Genomic DNA, 21,320 nt, shown 5'->3' on the forward strand with positions numbered 1-21,320 from the left:
CTTTGATTTTCATCTCCTCGGCGTTCGGCGATTATTTCTTACCAAATCGTTAATAAATTCTTGACTAGAATTGTGAAAAAATTTTAATAATGATCGTAAAAAAATTAATGTTTTTTTTCTAATACAATAATTATCATCTTCGACTACATTCCCATTGACTCGATATACTGTAAATAAATCGCCATAAATTTGGCAACGAAAGCTTCCAAGTAAAAAATCACTTTGTTTCCGCGATGCAGCCTGTGTTCGTAATCCGCAGCAGCTTCGATTACTTCTCGTTTTATCGATATATCACACTTTCTCAATAATTGTTTCAGTAAATGCTGAAAAAAAAGAACATACGAGACCGGTTATAGCAATGAAATAAAAATACACAAAATTGTTATTACGTAACAAGTAATGACACGTGTATCTAATTAGTATTCAATTATTATAAAAAATTCAAAAAGAAAATTTCTAATAGGTCAAGTAAAATATTAAATACTCTTCCGATAATTTGCGCAATTAATTCAAGTCCCCACAATCGCGCGACATCGGTATAGAACCTAATAAATTATTGCACAATAAACCATAAGGCATAAGGGGGCACTCAGCCACAACGATAAAGTATTTACTCGAACATAAATTTCCTAAAATCACTTCATTATCTCAATCGTACAAATGAGTTGGAAACGACGAGCAGTAATATTGCGTAATTTTACTATAATACTTTGGCTTATCTGTTTCAAAAACACTTGGTAATGCAAACAATAGAATGCATATCGAAACTAACAGTGGTCAAAAATATAATTATCTATGTGACGATAACCTTCCACCCCGATGCGTTACCTTAAATATTATGTCAGTTGGAATACCGTGACATAACAATTCATACAATCTGTTTCGTACATTCAGCAAATTTTGGGGCGTTTGTTCCTTCAAAATAACATTGGCTGTTTCGTTGATATAAAGTTGCCAATCTGGTTCGACGATTTTCTGATCTTTTTCAAACGGCTGCCTGAAACGAAATGTAATGTAATTAAGAAGCAGCATTGAGAATCTATGAAGGTCGTCTACGCAACGTAATAAATTATACTGTTTGATGAATGCATACGCTCATGAACGTAATTACAAATGTAAATATTCTAACGAATGTTCAAAGTCGAGAAAATTTCTCTCGGACATAAAATGATTTTTCGAGGTGTGTTATGTTCTACGCGGAGTAACGAAGTGAGGGAGAGGTCATGAATACAACCGGTTCATTTCATTGATAACTTGTGGTTTATCCAAGCGTGTCGGTACATTTAAATATAAATCTTCGTAAGCGTTATTCCCCACGTGTATTCGGAGGTATTAGTTCATTTCGAATTCTCAAGTAGAATTATTTCGCTACATATTTAAAAAAAATTCTAGTGTTTAATTTAATGAAACGTACCGTTTAGAAATAAGCTATAAAAATCGTATCGCTCGATTTCAGCTCAAATTATCGAAATGTTTAACTACTTCAATGCTCACACAATACTTACTGATTTACTTTACATGCTTCGCAAGCTAAAATAGCTCGTCTCAAGTTTCCTTCGCAGCTTCGCGAAATTCTTTGAGCTAGTTCGATTGGAATGGCAAGACCTTCTTTCTTGCATATTGTCTGTGAAATAAACACAAAATAAATATTCTAAATAAAAATAATATCGCAGGAATACGAGTATTTTATACCTGTAAAATAGTAACAATTTCTTCTTGAGATGGCGAAGGAACACGAATACTCAAACATCTACTGCGAATAGCTGGAATAACTTGCGATATAGAATTGGCGCATAAAATTAATCGACATGTAGCAATGTATTTTTCCATAGTTCGACGTAAAGCTTGTTGGGCATCTTTGGTAAGTTTATCCACTTCGGTTAGTAAAATTACTAGAAAATAATTATGAAGAGGTATTAGTCCCAGACTGAGGAATGCTAGTCATAAACCAGATGGAAGTTACCTTTAAATTCTCGTTGACCAGTAGAATCGAGTTGATGAGTTTGAGCAGCGTTTTTAATCAAATCCATTACTACGATTCTGTCGTACATTCCGGCGTCACTGGCATTGATTTCAATATGATAATTACTAGCGACAGTAAGGATTTCTAGTTTTTTATTACTGGGAGTCTGTGAAACCAGAAGCATCGAATGAACATCTGTATTACTGAGCATTTGATATAAGACAACGAATCAATTTACCGTAAAATTCATGTGTTCCATACGCAGCCGTTCAACTCCGGCGCCGTATAATTCTCTAAGTAAAGCCATTATCCTGGTTTTCTTACCAGCTCCGGAAGGTCCGAAGAACAACAAATGGGGAAAATCTCCTTGTTGTACCTGTAAATACGACGTTCAAATTAAAAGATGAAATGAAACGAAGTTCATACCTGATGAATAGTAGAACGTACAAGATTCTTCAGCTGTAGAGCTTGTGTTTTGTGATAATCTATCTTGTTCAAGTTGGATGGACGATATTTATCGACCCACAGACTCATTTTTATGGTTTAATGATCAACTGCTGCTATGAAATAATACTTTACATCCGATTTTTTAGATGAAATTAATCACAATAAGGTACCAAAAGACTGAAAACCGCCAAAAAATATTCCATTTTTTCGGAATTGATTATTTTCTGCTGGACTTAAGCAAATCCTGGATGAGTTTGGCGATTGACTTTCGTTCAAAGCACCAGTGACCCGGGCGTATATGGATTCCTTACTTGGAAACTGGTCATGCTAAGAAATACAGCCTTATGATTGGCCAAAATGCCAATGGGCGTGTTCTAAGGACTTAGCATTTTGCATGCTATCATCTCATCTTGCGTTTGTGAGCATGCTATCATCTCATCTTGCGTTTGTGAAGTGTGAAGTGAAAAATAGCGCAAATAATAATTATAGCTATGAAAAATGTGTTACCCAAAGGCCAAAATATAACATTGAAGAATAGAGAAGTTTTTTTTTGAAAAAGGAACGCAAACACAACGTACCTAAATATAAATAATCGAGTCAATATAGAAGAATTCTTGGACAGGCCTCGTTTCGCGAAGAAGCAGTAATGATAATTGACAAATTATTACTTGTTTCCTGTTGAAATAAACGCATCTTTGATCTTATTTCAGCATAATGTACGTAATGTAGTAAGCAAATAGTGTCAAGTGTGATAAGGCGGATAAGTATTGATATTGATTGAGTATGAATTAGTGTGAAGTTTGGAGTAGTGACTGTAGCACTTTAGTAGAGACCAATGATCATAACTTACAAGTACCAATGATGCGAATCTCGCTTATTCAGTTATTCCATTGATTTTGTGTTGATTCACTAAATACTCGTATGTATCATTGTATCCTTTGACTATATAGATATACTACGTATATGGACTGCTAACCCTTATCAAAGTGTAAAATGTAAACATAAAAGTCCACGCAACAAAAACCAGGGTTTCAGTCGAAGATTACGTGCAATTGTATGCGAGGATGACGCGAGGTGACGCGCGCATCCAAGGTTCCGTACTGTGAGAGCCAATGAGCAGCGTTTTCAGGCAACGAACACCGTTTTTCGTTGAGTGGACTTTTGAAAATCTGCTTACATGATTTCTCCATATAACCAACGTTAAATTGATAAGAATCAGCAGTCCATATACGTAGTATATCTATATAGTCAATGATTGTATCTAAACTTCGATCACTTGCATAGTTCATTCAAATTGTAGAATTTATTTTGGCGCTGAAACTTTTGTGGCAAATGGTTTTTGTTCAATTGATAGGAATACGATGAAAGTCGTGCAAATTTCAATTAATTAATTGTATTTATTAATAAGCAATTAATAATCTGCCGAAAGGGCGAAAAAAATAAATTATTTGCTGGTAATCAGTCAAGTGATAACTGATAACAGCGGAGCGCGTTCCTACAGCCAATCATAAGGCAGTATTTCTTAGCATGACCAGTTTCCAAGTAAGGAATCCATATACGCGTGACCCGGTCATAGGAAGAAATCTTTTCAGCTTTTTTTTTCTAAAAACCTTCTCACATTTTCCTTTTTTTTAATGAAAAAAATTGCAAATTTAGGTACTTCACCTCAAATTTGTGTCAAACTGGTGAAAGAGATATAAAATTCAAGTAAAATGCTGAAATGGTTGCGAAATTTGGATTTCGTCATGTTGTCGATTCGAAATTTCTTGTCAGTTGACTAATTTCTGCCAAGATCCCTATCCAGAATTTTTCAAAACTGCAAAACAAACAAAAACAATCGTAAACTTTTTGATAAAAAAAATGAAAATTATAAAATGAAAAACTCGAATTTGTATCGGTGAAAATTGTGTAATTTAAAGTTGTAAAAATGGCTAATCGTACCGTTAAAGATGCGAAATCTATTCGCGGTACAAATCCGCAGTACTTGGTAGAAAAAATCATCCGGACTCGTATATATGACAGCAAATACTGGAAAGAAGAATGCTTCGCTCTTTCAGCCGAACTGCTTGTGGATAAAGCTATGGGTCTTCGTTTCGTTGGAGGAGTTTTCGGAGGTAATATAAGAGCCACACCATTCATCTGCCTGACTCTGAAAATGCTGCAAATTCAGCCCGAAAAAGATATCATTGTCGAGTTTATTAGAAACGAAGAGTTCAAGTATGTTCGTGCCCTGGGAGCATTTTACATGAGATTAGTCGGATCGTCTTTAGATTGCTATAAGTACCTCGAACCGCTACTTGCCGACAGTCGTAAATTAAGGATTCAGAAACGAGATGGTGCTTTCGACCTTATACACATGGATGAATTCATCGATAGCCTTTTACGCGAAGAAAGAGTATGTGATGTCATTTTGCCTAGAATCCAGAAACGTCATGTTTTAGAAGAAAATAACGAACTTGAAGCCAAAGTATCTGCCTTGGATGACGATTTTGAAGAAGGGCTTGAAAGTTCAGAAGAGGAAGAAGAAAAAGAAGTCGAAAAACATTATGAAACTAGTAAAAGTAGTTCGTGGCATCGCAGAAAGTCGCCTGTCAGAGAAGAAAAGTCACCTATTCGAGATAGAAGTCCTGTTCGTAATGTTCATAGTGACCGAAGAGACAGAGAGAAGAAAGATCGAGATCGTGGTAGAGATAGAGACCGTGTAAGGGAGCGTGATCGTGAACGAGAGAAAGACCGTGATCGTCGTAAACACAGGGAAAGAGAGAGACATCGACGAGATAGAGATAGACGTTAACATAATTTGTATGAATTTTGATTACGTTGTAAATATTTTCATTATAAGCTTGTTTTTTTTTCTGTATCGACCATTTCATCAAAGAAGTATTTTGTAAAATATGAAAACGTTGAGTAAATGTTTTCCACGTTCAAATTCTCTTTTAATTGATCTATTTGAAGAAATATCGACGATTTACTATTGTATATCAATGAAGAAACCAATATGTTCATTTCAATTAAAATCAAGTTACGCATACGAAATAAATGAAGATAAAGACGTACATCAAAAATGTTTATTTTAAAATATTAACATTATAAAATCACTTTTTCTCATCGCCATCGTACACTAACGTAAACCCACATTTACCACAATAATGTCTGTCGGACATCGCAGCCATGAAAACTCCGGCTCCACAATGCTCTTGAGGGCATTCTCGACGCAGACGGAAGATCTTACCGTTTTCATCGACCTATAAAAATGAAAATTTGAGTAAAATAACGAAGCTAAAAATTACTCATCACTCGAATTGAAACGTACTTTGTAGAATTTCAATACAGCGAGCTTAATCTTCTTCTTCTTATGTTTAATTTTTTTCGGCGTGGAGTAATTCTTCTTCTTACGCTTTTTTGCACCACCTCTCAATCGTAATACTAAATGCAGAGTCGATTCCTTTTGGATATTGTAGTCAGAAAGAGTTCTTCCATCTTCGAGTTGTTTACCAGCGAAAATCAAACGTTGTTGGTCAGGAGGGATACCTACGAAAATAAATCGTTAAATCAACTCCGAAGAATCACCTTCGCTCACTTCCATACTCAAAATTATTCAGTTACCTTCTTTATCTTGAATCTTAGCCTTCACATTTTCAATCGTATCGCTAGGTTCGACCTCTAGGGTGATGGTCTTACCCGTTAGCGTCTTGACGAAAATTTGCATGTTTTCTGATTAAGCCTAGATGAAAACAGAACTCAAAATTATTAAACAGAACTACATTTCCATACAAATAGATGACCCATCTCAAAATTTCAATGTTACTTTGCAACTTTGTACCGCAAGATTAGAAAAAATACAAACTATTAAAAATGAAAATTTATTATCTCAATAATACAAAGAACGTAATTATAAATTAAACAATTAAAACCGCATTAATACATCCGTCATTTTCGGGATTATTCGTCACTTGTGCATATTTACCCCATACAACTTTACCACTTTGAGTGACTAAACCTAATTCACTAATATTAACTTCGATGACTGTTCCTTTAGTAATGACTCCAAGATTTGTATGTGTAGGAGAACTAGGATTCTTTTTCACTCCCAAAATGGGTAAATAAAATGTCGTCTTTAATTCAGGATGAGTAACGTGAGCTTTATTAAATCGTAAAGCCATCGGTCTAATGAAACGTTCAAATTTCGGTGGTTTTCTGGTAAACGCATCTCCAACGAAAGTAACTTTGGTGACCATTCGTTTCCACGCTTTACGTCGACTTTTACCAGAACGGAGAACTTTGAATACTTCGGCATCTGCTTGGGCTCTCACTTTTGGTATAGGAACATCCCATTTGCCTGCTTTTTCTTTTCGTTTCTGTTTAATCATATTAGATAGAACTTTGGCAGACGATTGAACATCTCGATCGAGTAGATATACGGGTAAGTTTCCTTCTTTCGGTTTCTCAGTTTTACGTTTGTTCAATTTTTCTTCATGTTCTTTGATCTTCTTCTTCATTTGTATCTTCTCATTGCGTCTTTCTTTATTGAATAATTTAGCTTTCAGACCACGTAATCGACGAGCTTTTTCAGCCCGTTTATGAGGTTCACGAGCTTCTCTTTTACGTTTACGTTCTTCATAGTCGAGTCGGCGACCGTACAGTTTACGGTGCCTTTCCATGTACTCATTCTGCGGCATTTTGATTCAATTAACCTGTAGAAAAAAAAAATATTATGTAATATTGTGTAATGATCTGAAGCAGTTTTGATTAGGAAAACAAAATTTGAATTTACGATTAAACAGTAGGAATACCAAAAACACTTACCGAAAAATGAATGTGTGATTTCAAAGAAATATCACCGCTGACGAAGGAAGCATTTAATCAAAACTGCTTCATAAAAAGAAACATTTTACAGCTAGGGAGGTTCGTAAAAATAAGAGTACAATCCTATAGAACTACGAAGTGTAGCGAAGTTGCAAAGTAACACTTGAAATATTGGCCGAGTACAATCGAACTAATGGGAAAATATGAATAATATTTTGAAATATTAAGAACTTACCGAACCAAATGAAGTAATTAAATCACAAAGACGGCATTTTTATCCAAACATTTTGAACATCCGACTTCTCAAACTGTTTTATCTGTACTTCTGCAACGTGAACTTTGGAGAAATTGAAAATTCAACGATGAATCAACTGATTTCCTGGAGCTATTGTTTGTTATAAACTCTTGAAAAATAAGCTTTAAGGTGAAGGAAATTTTGCAGGTTTCTGTTGCATCGTAAAGTGTGTTTATACTTATCTTCTTAGAATGTATTTTATAAGATTTTTTATCCATTATTAATATTATTATGCATAGTTCTATTTTATTATTATCAGAATTTGTAATCTTTGATTATCCGCATTTTCCGCATATTTTCCAAATTTGAAATTTCAAAATTCTTATTAGCGGTCTCGTTGAAATGTTGAGTAATTATTTCGTTTAGTTAATTATTTGGTGGTTATGAAGTTTTCATAATGTGTAGAGAATCACAACTGTACCCTTTGTGATAGCTTTCTGAAGGAGATAGTATTTCATTTATTTTTCACCATCACTTTCTACAGTCCTGCACTCTTGCAGTATGGCATCTGTTGCCGAAGAACTGAATCCACCCGATCTTTTATCGTCTGTATCTGCTATGAACGCGAGTCCAGACTCTGAGGATAATCAAGAGAAAGACGATCAATCCTCAGAGATGAATGCAAGAGATGCCGATCTCTTGCTTAAGATAATGAATTTGCACTGTCCTTTCATTTGGAAACCTGAAGATTCGCTCAACTCATACAACTCTGATTCTGTGGAAGACATTATGAACGTGGATGAGGTGTTCGACGAGGCTTCAGGATTCAAACTTCGAAAGTAATTTCATTGAGGTTACTATGACGAGTTCTAAACTTGCTTATGTGATTATTTAATATTCAATTTTCAGGTTTGTCATTCATTTGATCTTATGCTACAATAACTTTAACAAACGGTTGATTGATAAATCTCTGAAAAATCTTGATGAAATGGAGAAGATGTTGTTAACGTCGATGAAGAATAGAAGCCAAGATGTGTATTTCACGCTAATCAACGATGCTTTATATCATATTTTGCACAGCTGTCGAGTTGTAATGCTGCATTCGACAAATCAAGTGGAAAAGGCTCTACAAGTATGAAACACCAACATATATGTGTACTATTAACTGAAGACTCTAACATGAAGTTGATTCGACTGTTGTTTTTTTTTTAGGCTTTACAAAAAGTTACTCCTTATGATGCGTTAAATCCTACGAATCAAGCCGGTATTTGGGCTGTACGTGCTCATCTTTACGTTGAATTCGGCTACGAAGGCATCAAAGCCGCCATTCAATACATCGAAAAAGCGACAAAAATTGATAACGACAATCCACAATGGCATTTTCTTAAGGGAATGTACCTAGGACGATTGAGGAGGATGGAGAGTGTCGTAGCTATTCCATCTATGGATGAAATCGCAGCGTTGGAATTGGCGATGAAGTTGAAAGAAGACGCCTCATTTATGGCGTTTGCTGCGGAGGTGTACGTCGAAACTGCTAGCCGAACGAAGAAAAAATCACAAATGTTATTACTCGCAAATGAAGAAGAAAGACGAAAATTAGCGGAGAAAAATGACATGATAAATGATCGTGCGGCTTTATTATTCAAGTATGTTGGCTCATAAGAAAGTTATTGTTTCGTTTTATTAGACATTTTATAATCGCGTTCAATTGCTTCTTTCAGGAAAAGTGTCAGTCTGAATAAAAACAATGCACATTTACTCTTCCGATGCGGTAAAGGAATGTTAAAACTTGTTCCGCCTTATCAAGATGTTCGTTTAGCTCGCAAATATATAGAACGCGGATTGGAAATTGCGTATGACAGTAGTTTCGGCAATCATGCTATGGCATTGTATTATATGAAGCACGAAGAGGTACATATTGCTCCATTTGTTTGTTATGGAACTTCGTGAAGTTGAGTCTAAAACCGATTTTTTGTATTCAACAGGATTACGACAAGGCGAAAAAATACCTTATCAAGGCTACCGAAAGCAAGAATTTCGGTGCAGAAATCGATCTCATCAGAGTTAACTTTCTAATCGAGAAAGATGCCGAAGAATTAATCGATGGCTTGTTGAAGCTTTTTGATCGGTATGATGATAAAATGAAACATCGAAAAATTTTAGCCGAAATAGAAGCCTATTACTTATTTATCGAGTACGATCTGATGAAAGCGATTCATTATATGAACAAATTGCTTTACTTGATTGTAGATCACGATGATATTATAAGCGTAAGTTATATTTAATCTAAAAATAGTATACGCTTATTTCATTTGAAGTAATTGATTTGAATTGTTTTACAGACTTTCAAATCTGGTGTGCTTCGTCAAAGGTTTCCAGTTTCATTGTTGGAAATTTTGCTCAGTGATATCGCCGATCGCTCTAATAAAGAAAAGTTGAATTCAGAAGAACAAGACGAATGTAGGAAATTTATGCAGCGTTTGTGCTATCAGAACGTTACTATCCCGCGACCGAAAAAAGAAAATCTTCGTAAAACGTTCGTAAAAGACATTCGTAGTAATTTCAAAGACATGAACGTGCGTAAAGTGGAAAGCTCTTCATCACGTACCGCCGAAAAACCAGTTCGCGAGGATTACAATCCTGTTGAATGCCGATTCGATAAGCAATATGCTAAAAAATATTACGAGGAAGATGAGTCGTCAAAACCTCAAAAAAATGTTGTCGATGAATTTTTTGAAAAGTACCAGGCTAAGCTTGAATTACAATCGCAGAAAGAGGAACGTACAGAATCGAGAAAAGGTCGTTCCGACAAATCAAGCAATCAGCTCGAGGCTAAGTCAAAAGAATCAAGCGAATGTCATCCTATTTTACAACGATTATTTAACAAAATGAATGAACCGTCGAAAGAAGAGTATTCGTCTGACGAAAGCGAAGATGATGATAATGAAGATATGATCGACAAAATATCAAGACAGCTGAATCTTCGTTTAAGTGTATCAGCGCGTTCAGAAATTTCCAAGAAAATGAATCGTTCTAAAAATATCAATGATGGCGCGTCAACTTCTCGCCAAAAGGATCATTTCAAGGCTTCTCTCGATTATCGTCGCCGTTCTAGTCGTAGTCCTGCAAAACGATCCAGAAGCCGAGAAAGTCGTCGAACCGGTAAAGAATTATCTAATAGAAGATCCGATAGCCGAGAAAGTTATCGTTCGACCAATGAGTCGCATAGAAGAAGATCGCCTAGTACTGAAAGTCGTTATTCAACTCGCCATTCACATCGCAGGAGATCACCTAGTCGGGAAAGTCGTCGTCGATCAAGAAGTAGGGATGAACGGCGATCCCATAAAAACCGATCTCTCAGCAGAGAAAGTTACTATTCTACAAAAGAGAGAAGAGCCTTGAGAGATAGATCTAAAAGCCGAGAAGATAACAAATCTTCAAGACGACGATTACGTAGTCGTGAGGATAAGTACGCGGGTAAATCAAATCGCAGAAGATCCTCGAGTCGTGAAAGCGAATCGACGAGTGGATCTGAAAGACGCTCTCGTAAAGAACAATCTTCAAGTAAGGGCAGAAGAAAACGAGCGGAAAGTAGAGAGAGTATTGACTCGCGCAAAGAATCAATTCGTACACGACGATCTCTTAGCAGAGAGAATTATTCATCATCCAAGCCAGCTTCCAAAAGACGATCGACGAGCCGCGACAGTCATCCAGAACGTTCTATCAGTAAGGAAAGTCACAGGTCGTCGAAAGTAAAAGAACGATCTCCGAACAAGGACAGTCGTCGTTCGAGTAGAGAATCTCGCCACAAAAGATCCGCCAGTAAAGAAAGTCATAAGTCGAGGAAAGAATCAACTGGGAGAAGATCCTCAAGTCGGGAAAGTCGTCGATCCCCAAACGTAAAAAATTCTCGAAATGAGCGATCGATTAGTAAAGAAAGTCATCGGTCGTCAAAAGTAGAAGAACTTCCTCACACAAAACGATCTCTTAGTAAAGAAAGCTGCCGGTCTAGTAAACAACCCCATCAAGAAAGATCTACGAGCCGTGATAGTCGTAAAGTGATGAAATCATCATCGTCAAAAACACCACGCGATCGTCATTCGCCTGTCGATTATTCTGATTCAAAAACTATCTCGGCAGATAGTGATGAATCCGCCAATTCCAAAGAAAGATCTCGTAGTCGAAATAAGCGACGCTCGCCTGTTCGCTCGCCTCTTCCAGAACGTAAAAAGCGGTCTGAAAAATATAAGAAATACGAATCAGATGAAACTTTAACAGAATCAACAACTGACAGTGATACTGATCACGGCAAATATAAGTCTTCCAAAAAAAATCATCGTCGTGATCGTCATCGAAGTCGTAGTCCTGATCATCGTAGAAGAAATCGTCATAGAAGTTACTCCTCCGATGAAACTCGTTCAATACGTTCGAGTGATAAAGAAAGTAGTCAATCGGAAAGTTTCACCAGCAGAAATCGTCGCGATAATCGTCGTCGGAAACATTTCGATAGTCCTTACGAAGACGGCTCAAGTGATAGTTCTTCGAGATCTCACAGAAAACTCGATAAAAAATCAGGAAAAGAAGAGACTGACGATAAAGTTGTTCCGCAACAACGCGACGATGATCATAAAAATGACGAATGAGTTACTTATAATGATCCTTAGCCAAACGGTTGTATTTCCTGTATTTTAATGTGCTTTATTACCAAATTACTTACGTATCGAATTGTTATTTTGCATAATTTTTTTATTGTATTTTTTATACCTATGTTGATTTTTCATTATCGTACATGAGTAATTTACGAATAAAAAATCGAAAGCATTTTAATCTCAGTATATTATGTATTCATTATTTGATTCGAACCGAAATTGTTTTTTGAATAGCTTGTTCATTCTGCATCTGCTGCAAATTAATCGTTGGTCATCGAGCTCAACCTCTGGTGTGACTCATACAAGAAGTAGGTTCTCATAAAATCATCTCTTCTTTGGCTGAGAGATATTTTTCTCTTTCCCCAAATGTTCGTTGTCGAAGAGGCACCTCAAAAGTTATAGGTATCTGAAGCTGGTATTTAATTTCCAATTTAATGAGAGAATTGATAAGTGAATTGTGGAGTTCGATACAATTTTCTGGCAACTGAGTGCTAAGTCCTATAGTCTCATTCAAACATACAAAGTTGATGTTCGTTGATAGCTTAAAATTTAGTAGACTTCTGGAGTTTGGAATTTATCATCATCTTTGTTGATGAAAATGATCTCGGAAACTGTTGATAAAGGTTACCATAGCAACCCTGGCGTTTCATGTTTTCATGGGGGGTGCGGAATGAATCGCGTAACCATAACCAGACAAAGCAAGACAGACGCGAAATGGTGAAAAAAGCGCTATTGTTGTTGATACATTTTTGTTTTCATTCATTATCATAAACATTACCGATTACAAATTGTCGGCTTCAAAATTGGTTGGTTCTAGTGTCGAACGACTCGGTTTTTTATCTAATTACTTTCTCACATACCGAACATACCTTTTAAACGCATGGTTTTAACTAGAAAGTTCCTTTTTACGATTTTAAATATTATCTAGAAGGTAAGTTTTATTTTTTTCTGTTTTTATGGTTTAAATTTTCCATTTCAATTATCACCTTTCGTACTGCAGCCTTGCCAGTCATAGACTAACGAATATACCGAAAAGAATTATTACCGGCTAATTTACGCATTTCATGTCTTATTTTATTCAGATGGTGCAGTTACATATCAAAAAAGGCGACGAAAGTCAATTTTTATACGACTCTTCGGTAAATACTACCGTCGACGAATGTTACAATTCTGTTACCATGATATACAACGGAAGACTGAAAATTAACCGAATTTGTAACGGTATGTTTTTAATTATCGTTTTACACATTTTGTTATTTTCATCATGTTAATTCTATTTTTTTTCTTCTGTATTTCCTTCTAGACATGGAGCAGTTGAGTAAGCACGGTACAATGCTTCCTTCTAATATAGCTGGACTTACCGAAGAACAAGTCGAAGAACTTAAACTCGTCGACGAATGGGGCGAAAAATGCTTACCCAGTGGTGACTGGACTCTTAACAAAGATCCTGTCGGTCGCAGAAATGGTAAACAACCCGACGAAAGTATGCAGAAATTAATTATGAAAGCTGTCGACGAAGCGAAAGCTATCATATCTAAGGTATAAGGGTAGAAAAATTGATATCGATTTATGTACTTTAATTCGGGTTTCTTAATGTAATATTGTAACGCAGAAACAAGTTCAAGCTGGAGTTTTCTTGAATCAAAAGAAAATACAAGAGACGTTGGATATGTTACAAGGAACTGTAACGATCGTATATCCGATGAATTTACCGCCGCATGATCCTATCCGGTTGGAATTTGAAAATTGCGAAGATTTAACCGGCACACAAGCTTCGTTAGAAGTGAGTATCTGTTGCGTTTGAGAGTTCGATATAAACAGTAACCGAGCTGTTATTTTTCGTAGCCAAATACTTCTTTTTGAATATTTTATGTCGAACTTGACGTCGTAATTTCATGTAAAATCGATGTACACGAAACAATTTTGTTCATCGTTGAGTGGAAAATTTCAATGGCGTTTGAATTGGGTATTTTAATTTTAACCAACGGTTTTGATTACCTACGTAGTTCGATAGTTATATTTTGACGAGGGTGAGTGCTCTTGGAGGTCCATGAAAAACATAGCAAAGCAAATCGATGTTTTTTGCCCAATTTTTGTATCGTGAATTATTTATTCGCAAAATGTTTATTTCATTATAGTGGTGTAGCTTCGTGTAGTTTTTTCAAGTTTTTTACGAAAATTCAAAAATTTCGTAACGTTATTGAAGAAATGTTCGTAGTCGTAGGTATTGAAAGATGAGAAGGGAACGTTGTATCAATCTGCAAAGATTATTTCAGGCTCAGGGTTGTGAGTATCATTAATAAATACCGAAGAAGATATCGAAGTTATCAGACTCTCTAGTTATTTATATATGTTTTAGTATTAAATACATATAGTCACATTGCCGTTCTAATTTATTGATAATTTTACAGGTAATTGATCCGGCTTTGGCTCAGCTTTGGTTCTCTGGAAAATTACTAGAACGAGGCAAAAAGCTCAGCGATTACTTGGGCAGAAATGAGAAAACAAAAGTAGTTCTCAAAATATCAAAATCCGGTACCGGTCCCCCGCCAAAAGAATCCATTTTGACTGAAGAAGAGAAAAAGCTGATGATGCTGCATGCTTTTAGAAGACAGGAAGAGCTAAAGGTATGTGATTAAAACAAGTCATTGGATTTAAAAACTCGTACTAACTCCTGTAAATATTGACTAATATTCATTATCTAATAATTTACGTGCTCGAAAAAGCTTTTTTGAAAAAAGCAAAGTCGAGTGGAAACTGGAAATTGATTTTTGTATCAATTTTTTTTTTCAATTAGCTGTGTGACATTTCGGCTTGTGATTTCGGCGATTGCGTGTTATTTATTTTGTAATTTAATGTTTTTATACGATATTACCTACGTTTTTTTCATCATTTGAAAAATACGCCGTGAAAAAGGATGTAAAGTAGTTTGTACTTTTTTGTAAAAATGTACAGTATTTTTAAACTTTTTTTTGTAATACGATTTTTTTCAAACAATTTGTTTTTGATTTTACTTTTGACCGATCGAATAAATATTTATTTCTTACCACTAAAAGTCAGTAAAATTAGCAAATTCGTATATTATTTTTTCAAACGGAAAATACGGTAATAATTTGAGCTTTTATGAAGAGTATAATATTAAAAGAGTAAAAATGTTGTGTAAATAATGTCAGATTGTCATATTAGCACATTTTTAAAAAAGTAAATTCTTAATTAATAATTAAAATACGAAAGAGATAGTAAATACATAATAAAATAGGTAAAATGAAAAACCAAAAAAAAGCTCGAAGTAATGAAAATAAAATGGAAAAAAATGTTAAATTAGAAAAACCCTCTTTCATATACCCTTGAAAAAAAAGTTACAGTAGGTAATTTTTAGGCATTCACATAATTAGGATTCTCGGTATCGAGTAAATTTATTTTTGATTCTTCTTTTTTAGAATGCGAACTCAAATGTTGCATTGCTACTTCGTTATTATCAGATTCTCGAAATCGTATATCTTTATCTTCGTCGGTTTTCTCGATCGCTTCGTATCGTAAATCGGTATCACCGGTGTTGGCATCGTTGCACCATTTGCAACGCATTCTCGCATCGTCTCCGACTCGAACAGTTTGCGTAATTATCATCAAAGTTACAAATGAAACTATAAACAATGTGCCTGGCACGCAAACTGCGATCATCAGCTCTAACCAGGTTTTATTCAAGTCGAATCTAGCCAAAGCGAACTCCGAATTGTTCTGTGTAAAATGAAAATACGAGTATATTATTGGTGGTGAAAATGAAAAATCTCGCGATCGTCAAATTTACGACCAATTTGATAAATTCCTCGATACTTACCTTGTTATAGTAACAAGTGAATCTGCTGTCTGCTGTGTCATCGCTACCATTTCTACCGTGAGTTCGAGCGAATTCTTTACATTCTCCTCGTAAAGTGTTGACGCAGCCTTCCAAATTTATATATAATTTTGATTTATTGTAAATTGCGAGGTTGTATTGCATTGGCATGAAACGTTGAGTTGGATCTAGTTCTTTGGTGCTGTTATTATATATTCCCCAGAATTGTGTGAAATTCATGTATGGTTGAGGTATCGCTACATCTTGCACAACCGTACCATTTATACAGTCCCAGGCACTGAAAAAAAAACAGAAGAATTAAATTTTAATTTTTTAACAAAAAGTGCTAAAAAGTGCGACCTTTTGCTGACATTTTCAGTCTCGCCTTCTGTCGAAAATGCATAGCAAAAAAATCTCGCATTCAGGTCATTCCACGTCAATTCAACCAGAAGTGGTAAGGAGGGTCGGCGATTTTTTTGAAATTTTTTCTGTGGAAAGACTTTCCGAAGGGATGACCAATGGCGCAAATCGCAGCCCTCTAGCCCATTTTTAAAGGCTGTTAGGGGGTGTCAAAGTTTTCAGTGAACTTGAAATATCATCCATTTCAGCAGTGGATTACTCGATAACTGCGATACCTACCAAAATGGAACTTTTACCAATAGTTAGGGGTTTTGAAAGGCTTTTTGGTGATATCATAAAAATCAGTGTTGCCACTTTTTTTCGTATGAAAAATTAGCTCGAAAAGTTTCAAAACATAGTTTTCATATCGTTTCGACTCTCAAAAATTCTGAAAAAAATATATTACGATATGGACAACTTTTCATGCTGAACAACATATTAAAAAATTGGGATGGCATTATTTCGTAAAGTCGATATTTAAAAATTGAAAGTTTGCGAAAAAATTCGATTTTTTAAATTTAAAACATGAAAAAAAGTTTTGACTCGTGAAGTTGACCCATTTGACCCATATTTTTACGTATCCGTTGAAAAAGTTGAAAAACCCCTTTCACTCGATGAAATGAACTCGTCACAAAAAAAAATCAAAATTCAAAAAAATTCAATTTTGAATTCCAAACACCAAAAAAAGTTTAAATTTATTCTGTTATCTTATTTTGACCTCTTTCTGACGTATTTCATGAAAAAGTTGATAAAAATCACACTCGTAGCAAAAGAATGAAAATTCGTTCATTTTTTAAATTTTTTCAAATTTTGATTTTTTGTGATGAGTTATCTAATAGTTTGTGGTCTGTTTTTGAGTTCCACAGGTTTTGTTGGAGTTTTGGATGAATTTTAGAATGTTAATATCATAATCATGGATCACAGAGTAAATATCAGAGGGGGTAACAGCTGTTTTAGCTGACTCATCTACTGCCTGGTTTCCTTCAATGCCTACATGACTTGGGACAAACATTTTAATAATCGTATTAGTGGTCTGCAGTTTATAAATAATTTGATGGATCCTATGAACAAGTTGATGTTCTGAAAATTTGTTTTGAATTGATAAAAGAGCAGAAAGTGAGTCTTATTGAATCAGGACTTTTTTGTTAGGGGTTTTTGGAGGTAGAGATCTTTTATAGGCAATGGAGTATGGCAGAAAATTCTAAATTGAAAATAGAAGAGTAGGTATCTGTGAGCTTTGAAGTTGGTAATTCTACCATCCATAGAAAAAGCATATCCTACATATTCAAATTCTTTTTTAGAACCATCTGTGAAGAATAAAATGAATTCGTGATATTCTGCTATGGTCTCAGCATATTTTTCTTAGATGAAATCAGATGGATATTTTTTTTTTTTTGGTAATAGGTAGGATAGAGATAGATTGAATTTTGGTAAAATTAATTCCCACGGAAAAAATTTATTGTATTCAGAAGTGAGTTCTAATGCGTTTACATGGTATTTTCTTAGAGAGTAATTGAGAATACAGGAGTGACTATATGACTTAATTTTTTTTTAATTTCAAGTTTGAAAGTGGAATTTCATTTCAAAAGTAGTGGTAAGTGTAATTAATTTTTTTTTCAAAAATTGCTCAAAAAATCTCTTTTTGCTTGAAATTGTCAAAAAGCCCTGCAGAGTTTTTGTTAAAATTTTCAAAGCCTTGATCGAGTTTCATTATTAGATTTCACTTGAAATATTTTGTTTCTTTTTTTTACATTAGGTAAATCCAATTGAAATGTTTCTATTTTCGGATATTTTTTTCTACTTACTATAACATGTTTTGCTCGCGTTTTTCAACTTTTTAAACTTTTTTGGTCACTAAAGTTCTTTTTTTTTTTGGAAAAAATTGTGCACGAGCCCTGATAATTTTAAATCCATTCATAACGAAATTCCACATACACCAAGTACCTAGTTTTACCAAAAAAAAAGTGCTTATACCAGTTATACCCTCAAAAAAAAAATGTTTTATTATTATTTGAAAATTTGCGATTTTTTTAGAATACCTACTGAAAAATTATTTTATTCAACTGCAATGATTTCAACCAGAAAATTTTTTTCCAATAAATTGTTTTCATCTATCTATTGGATCCCAGGAATGTTCCGATCTGATCGCGTCTGATCAGTAAGGTTTCCTCTATTGGATCTGATTGAGTCTGAACAAACCTAATCCGATCAAAACTTTGATCTGGCCAGTCAAGTCTAATTGAATCCATGGCCATGGAGAGCCCCAAACTGATCCGATCTATTCAGATCTAATCATTTTCAGCTGGGAATGTAATAATTATCAACTTTGGATAATTTGGAATTCTGTAGAAGAAACCGATTCGGAGGGGGGGGGGGCGTTTGAATATTATCAGATTTGGAAATCATTTGAAACTCTGAAGAATCTGAATTCAGAGCAGGCGGGAATGAATTTGATCTCTGATCAAATCAGGAAATTAGTCGTATATTTGAGTATAAGTCTGATGTTCAGGGAAAAGTGATAAAACATGATAGAATCTGATTAGATCTAATTTGATTTCAGAATTTCTGAAACCTGTTTGATGAGATCAGACCAGATCAAATCAGATCCGGACATTTCCTGAAACCGATTTAGTCCAACCAGACCGGTTCAGATGTGATTATTTTCCCCTGAGATTACAAACTGAAAATAGTTACATATTATTGATTTTTTGAGTGAAATTGTGAAAAAAGTTGATGAGAGGAATTTGGGATTTTCCCCTACATTTTAAACATTTTGTCTATTTTTTGTTGCGGTATCGCCAGGCAGATTATTTGACACTTTTAAAATTTAAAAAGAACAACCCGTATTACGAGATCTATATTAAAAAAATGATGTATTCTTACTGAAAAGTATTATCATTTGTCTTGGATATATCGGTACATGATCCAAACAAAGCTCCTCCAGCTTTCTCTTCAGTCCAAATCTCGGTAGCAGGGACCGGTTCACTTGGTTCTCGACCTTTGGCTTCATTAAACGCGATAGCCTTTTTACATTCGGCGGTAAATAGGTTGTCTTCACTTTTAAGATAAATGTTTGAAGTTGGTGTCGTGATTTTGGCGCAATAACGGTCGCATTTAAATTTATGTTTGATTTGTAGACATCTAAATTAAAAAAAAAAAAAACAATAACAAGATCACGAAAGTGATTATTTTAATACTTATGGAAAGATAGGATCTTACTTGGCTCGATAACAGTCGAATAATCCGTTAAGTTTCAAATTATCTGTATCGCTATTTATAACGGAGCCATTTAGAGTCTGATGCCTACAGTAATAAATTTCCGATAAATTGGTACAGTGTCCTAGACGACATTTGAATATACCCGTCAGATTGGCACATTCTAATGGATTATTGCAGTTGAATTTTTTCGGTATTTCTTCGTTAGCCTAAAATAACCATCCATTAATTACAACATCGTACCGTATCGATTTTATCGTCAATCATTTAGCGTTTGAAAAAGCCATATACCAATCTAGTGTCAATTTTAATTTAGTACTAGATTTTAAACGAACAACTCAAATTTCGACTAATACGAGTACATAAATAGCTTGTGGATGGTCTATATACCTACCGGAGGGCATGGTATGGTAGCCATCCGGGTGCAATTTTCGAACATCATGTTGGTTCCGTTCTGTCTGACCATGACGTAGAACTGGGGGCAAAATCCGGTCGTCTTGGTCAAACACCATTCTCCGCACGAAGCCCACGAGCAATTTTTCGAAAGACTGCTGTTAACCGTTTGGCACATAACTGGCGACGGATACATTCCAATATTGAAAGCTTTATGCGATGGGAAATAAATGGCTACTCCGAGATACACGAAAGATACGCAGCTCAGCACCATGGTCATCTGGCAGATGCATATAGTACCACATATCTTTCTATCTTGCTCCGGTATCACTCGCGGTTTAGATTTATCGCGTCGTCGACCCATCGCGAACAATTTAAATTGATCACCGAGCCAGTCACATGTTAATATAGATGGTTAAAAAAATGGTGCGTTTTTTTTACGACGATAATTTATACGCGGACACGAGTCAAAACAATAGTTTTCGATGGCAACATGTTGGAGAAAAAAAAAGCAGGGCGTCTACTTTTGGCGTTCAACTGCGAATGTTAAACTTTCCATACCATCGACAGGCGACAACTTTCTGTATTGAACGCATCGTAAACTACCTCGCGACTCGAATAGCATGCGTGGAAAATCGTCTCAGGGTGAGCGCAAACCCATGGCAACAGTCGTTCTTTCCACGAATTACCAACAACCTGCCTCAATTGAAAGTGAAAAGACGTTCGTTTCCGTTCAATTACCCTCACGCTCGTACGAGTTGACGAGTACAAGCCAAAGAGAGACGTTATCGGAGAATTATGGAAATTATAAGAATTTTCCTCCTTTTGTCCCACTCTACTGTACCCCCTTTGATTACCTACTTTTTTTTCTAAATGTAATGTAAAGGTCGCCTTTTTTTCAACGAGTATTTAGTAATTATGCAACTTTACCTCGTGTGTTGATGAATAGCATAGTGCTGATCATAATATCACGTATCCCTCGTTTTCCTTCAACTTTCCTGTATTAAAATTTGAACCAATTGCTATTGAAATGTATTGGAAGAAGATACTGCCGAACAGTGTGTTGCGTTGTGTCAATATTTTGCCTATTTCGAGTATCGCAGGAGTTGCGTGATTGAAAATGAAACTATGTTTATTATAATCAGTATTCGATATAAATGAATGGCGTATACTTATTTCGATACACGTTCTGTTGTCGTTTGCATGGTTTTCGCCCTTTAAGCAAAACCTCTCGTGACTTCTTCCCCCCCCCCTCGCCTGGTATTTTAAATGACTAGGTTACGAGTGTTTAGTAAAAATTTTGCTTTACGTGTGTACGTGATTTACCAAAGATTTTTTTTCCAACAATGAGTTAAACGTGCCACTGTTCGGAGTATT

General features: G+C 35.3%; 7 protein-coding genes across 9 annotated transcripts in view; 3 read left to right on the plus strand and 4 right to left on the minus strand.

The window, feature by feature from the left end:
* Positions 1-69: 69 nt before the first annotated feature.
* Positions 70-3,653, minus strand: RfC38 (replication factor C subunit RfC38). The gene is made up of 7 exons (XM_065369388.1): positions 2,411-3,653; positions 2,202-2,339; positions 1,964-2,129; positions 1,693-1,892; positions 1,506-1,624; positions 829-997; positions 70-323 (listed from the first exon to the last, which is right to left on the minus strand). Exons 1-7 carry the CDS (start codon positions 2,495-2,497, stop codon positions 144-146), a joined length of 1,059 nt encoding a protein of 352 aa, XP_065225460.1. The 5' UTR covers positions 2,498-3,653; the 3' UTR covers positions 70-143.
* Positions 3,654-4,220: 567 nt separating this feature from the next.
* On the plus strand, positions 4,221-5,339 carry Prp38 (pre-mRNA processing factor 38). The gene has a single exon (XM_065369701.1). It carries the CDS (start codon positions 4,338-4,340, stop codon positions 5,202-5,204), a length of 867 nt encoding a protein of 288 aa, XP_065225773.1. The 5' UTR covers positions 4,221-4,337; the 3' UTR covers positions 5,205-5,339.
* A 125-nt stretch (positions 5,340-5,464) lies between these two features.
* LOC135849322 (ubiquitin-ribosomal protein eS31 fusion protein) lies at positions 5,465-7,589 on the minus strand. The gene is made up of 4 exons (XM_065369704.1): positions 7,452-7,589; positions 6,017-6,134; positions 5,724-5,941; positions 5,465-5,655 (listed from the first exon to the last, which is right to left on the minus strand). Exons 2-4 carry the CDS (start codon positions 6,117-6,119, stop codon positions 5,506-5,508), a joined length of 471 nt encoding a protein of 156 aa, XP_065225776.1. The 5' UTR covers positions 6,120-6,134; positions 7,452-7,589; the 3' UTR covers positions 5,465-5,505.
* Positions 6,258-7,581, minus strand: Ip259 (NSA2 ribosome biogenesis factor-like IP259). Of its 2 annotated transcripts, none has more exons than XM_065369702.1 (2): positions 7,452-7,581; positions 6,258-7,104 (listed from the first exon to the last, which is right to left on the minus strand). In XM_065369702.1, exon 2 carries the CDS (start codon positions 7,087-7,089, stop codon positions 6,310-6,312), a length of 780 nt encoding a protein of 259 aa, XP_065225774.1. In that variant the 5' UTR covers positions 7,090-7,104; positions 7,452-7,581; the 3' UTR covers positions 6,258-6,309. The 2 variants fall into 2 exon arrangements, with proteins under 2 accessions (XP_065225774.1, XP_065225775.1); XM_065369703.1 differs by lacking the exon at positions 7,452-7,581 and adding an exon at positions 7,217-7,443.
* A 185-nt stretch (positions 7,590-7,774) lies between the features above and the next one.
* LOC135849319 (trichohyalin-like) lies at positions 7,775-12,288 on the plus strand. The gene is made up of 6 exons (XM_065369699.1): positions 7,775-8,290; positions 8,361-8,583; positions 8,664-9,097; positions 9,173-9,362; positions 9,437-9,721; positions 9,794-12,288. Exons 1-6 carry the CDS (start codon positions 8,013-8,015, stop codon positions 12,092-12,094), a joined length of 3,711 nt encoding a protein of 1,236 aa, XP_065225771.1. The 5' UTR covers positions 7,775-8,012; the 3' UTR covers positions 12,095-12,288.
* A 481-nt stretch (positions 12,289-12,769) lies between these two features.
* LOC135847353 (cilia- and flagella-associated protein 298) overlaps positions 12,770-21,320 on the plus strand; it is a 115,679-nt gene continuing 107,128 nt past the window's right edge. The window contains exons 1-5 of one of the 2 annotated variants that reach the window (XM_065366827.1): positions 12,770-13,031; positions 13,183-13,321; positions 13,404-13,639; positions 13,713-13,883; positions 14,512-14,727. In XM_065366827.1, the coding sequence (XP_065222899.1) occupies positions 13,183-13,321; positions 13,404-13,639; positions 13,713-13,883; positions 14,512-14,727 (762 nt within the window). In that variant the 5' untranslated portion in view covers positions 12,770-13,031. The remainder of the gene's footprint in view (positions 13,032-13,182; positions 13,322-13,403; positions 13,640-13,712; positions 13,884-14,511; positions 14,728-21,320) is intronic. The other variant, XM_065366826.1, reaches the window with a different exon arrangement.
* On the minus strand, positions 15,165-20,563 carry Teh4 (tipE homolog 4). The gene is made up of 5 exons (XM_065366822.1): positions 19,945-20,563; positions 19,554-19,759; positions 19,218-19,475; positions 15,939-16,233; positions 15,165-15,838 (listed from the first exon to the last, which is right to left on the minus strand). The coding sequence occupies exons 1-5, from the start codon at positions 20,305-20,307 to the stop codon at positions 15,476-15,478; spliced, it is 1,485 nt and encodes a 494-aa protein (XP_065222894.1). The 5' UTR covers positions 20,308-20,563; the 3' UTR covers positions 15,165-15,475.

This window comes from Planococcus citri, chromosome 5, assembly GCF_950023065.1.
Source record: "Planococcus citri chromosome 5, ihPlaCitr1.1, whole genome shotgun sequence".
NCBI lineage: Eukaryota > Metazoa > Arthropoda > Insecta > Hemiptera > Pseudococcidae > Planococcus > Planococcus citri.

Bases quoted from the DNA above. Each gene is read 5' to 3' on its own strand.
- Teh4 (XM_065366822.1), bottom strand. From the start codon at position 20,307: ATGGGTCGACGACGCGATAAATCTAAACCGCGAGTGATACCGGAGCAA. The intron at 16,234-19,217 runs GTAAGAATACAT...TTTTTTTTTCAG, and splicing joins ACAAATGATAATACTTTTCA to TGCCTGGGACTGTATAAATG. The intron at 15,839-15,938 runs GTAAGTATCGAG...CATTTTACACAG, and splicing joins TCACTTGTTACTATAACAAG to AACAATTCGGAGTTCGCTTT.
- LOC135849319 (XM_065369699.1), top strand. From the start codon at position 8,013: ATGGCATCTGTTGCCGAAGAACTGAATCCACCCGATCTTTTATCGTCT. The intron at 9,363-9,436 runs GTACATATTGCT...TGTATTCAACAG, and splicing joins ATTATATGAAGCACGAAGAG to GATTACGACAAGGCGAAAAA. The intron at 9,722-9,793 runs GTAAGTTATATT...ATTGTTTTACAG, and splicing joins ATCACGATGATATTATAAGC to ACTTTCAAATCTGGTGTGCT.
- Ip259 (XM_065369702.1), bottom strand. From the start codon at position 7,089: ATGCCGCAGAATGAGTACATGGAAAGGCACCGTAAACTGTACGGTCGC.
- RfC38 (XM_065369388.1), bottom strand. From the start codon at position 2,497: ATGAGTCTGTGGGTCGATAAATATCGTCCATCCAACTTGAACAAGATA. The intron at 1,625-1,692 runs GTATAAAATACT...TTTATTTCACAG, and splicing joins AAATTGTTACTATTTTACAG to ACAATATGCAAGAAAGAAGG. The intron at 324-828 runs GTAACGCATCGG...CTTTTTTTTCAG, and splicing joins CAACTGACATAATATTTAAG to CATTTACTGAAACAATTATT.
- Prp38 (XM_065369701.1), top strand. From the start codon at position 4,338: ATGGCTAATCGTACCGTTAAAGATGCGAAATCTATTCGCGGTACAAAT.
- LOC135849322 (XM_065369704.1), bottom strand. From the start codon at position 6,119: ATGCAAATTTTCGTCAAGACGCTAACGGGTAAGACCATCACCCTAGAG. The intron at 5,942-6,016 runs GTAACTGAATAA...TTATTTTCGTAG, and splicing joins TAAGATTCAAGATAAAGAAG to GTATCCCTCCTGACCAACAA. The intron at 5,656-5,723 runs GTACGTTTCAAT...TCATTTTTATAG, and splicing joins CTGTATTGAAATTCTACAAA to GTCGATGAAAACGGTAAGAT.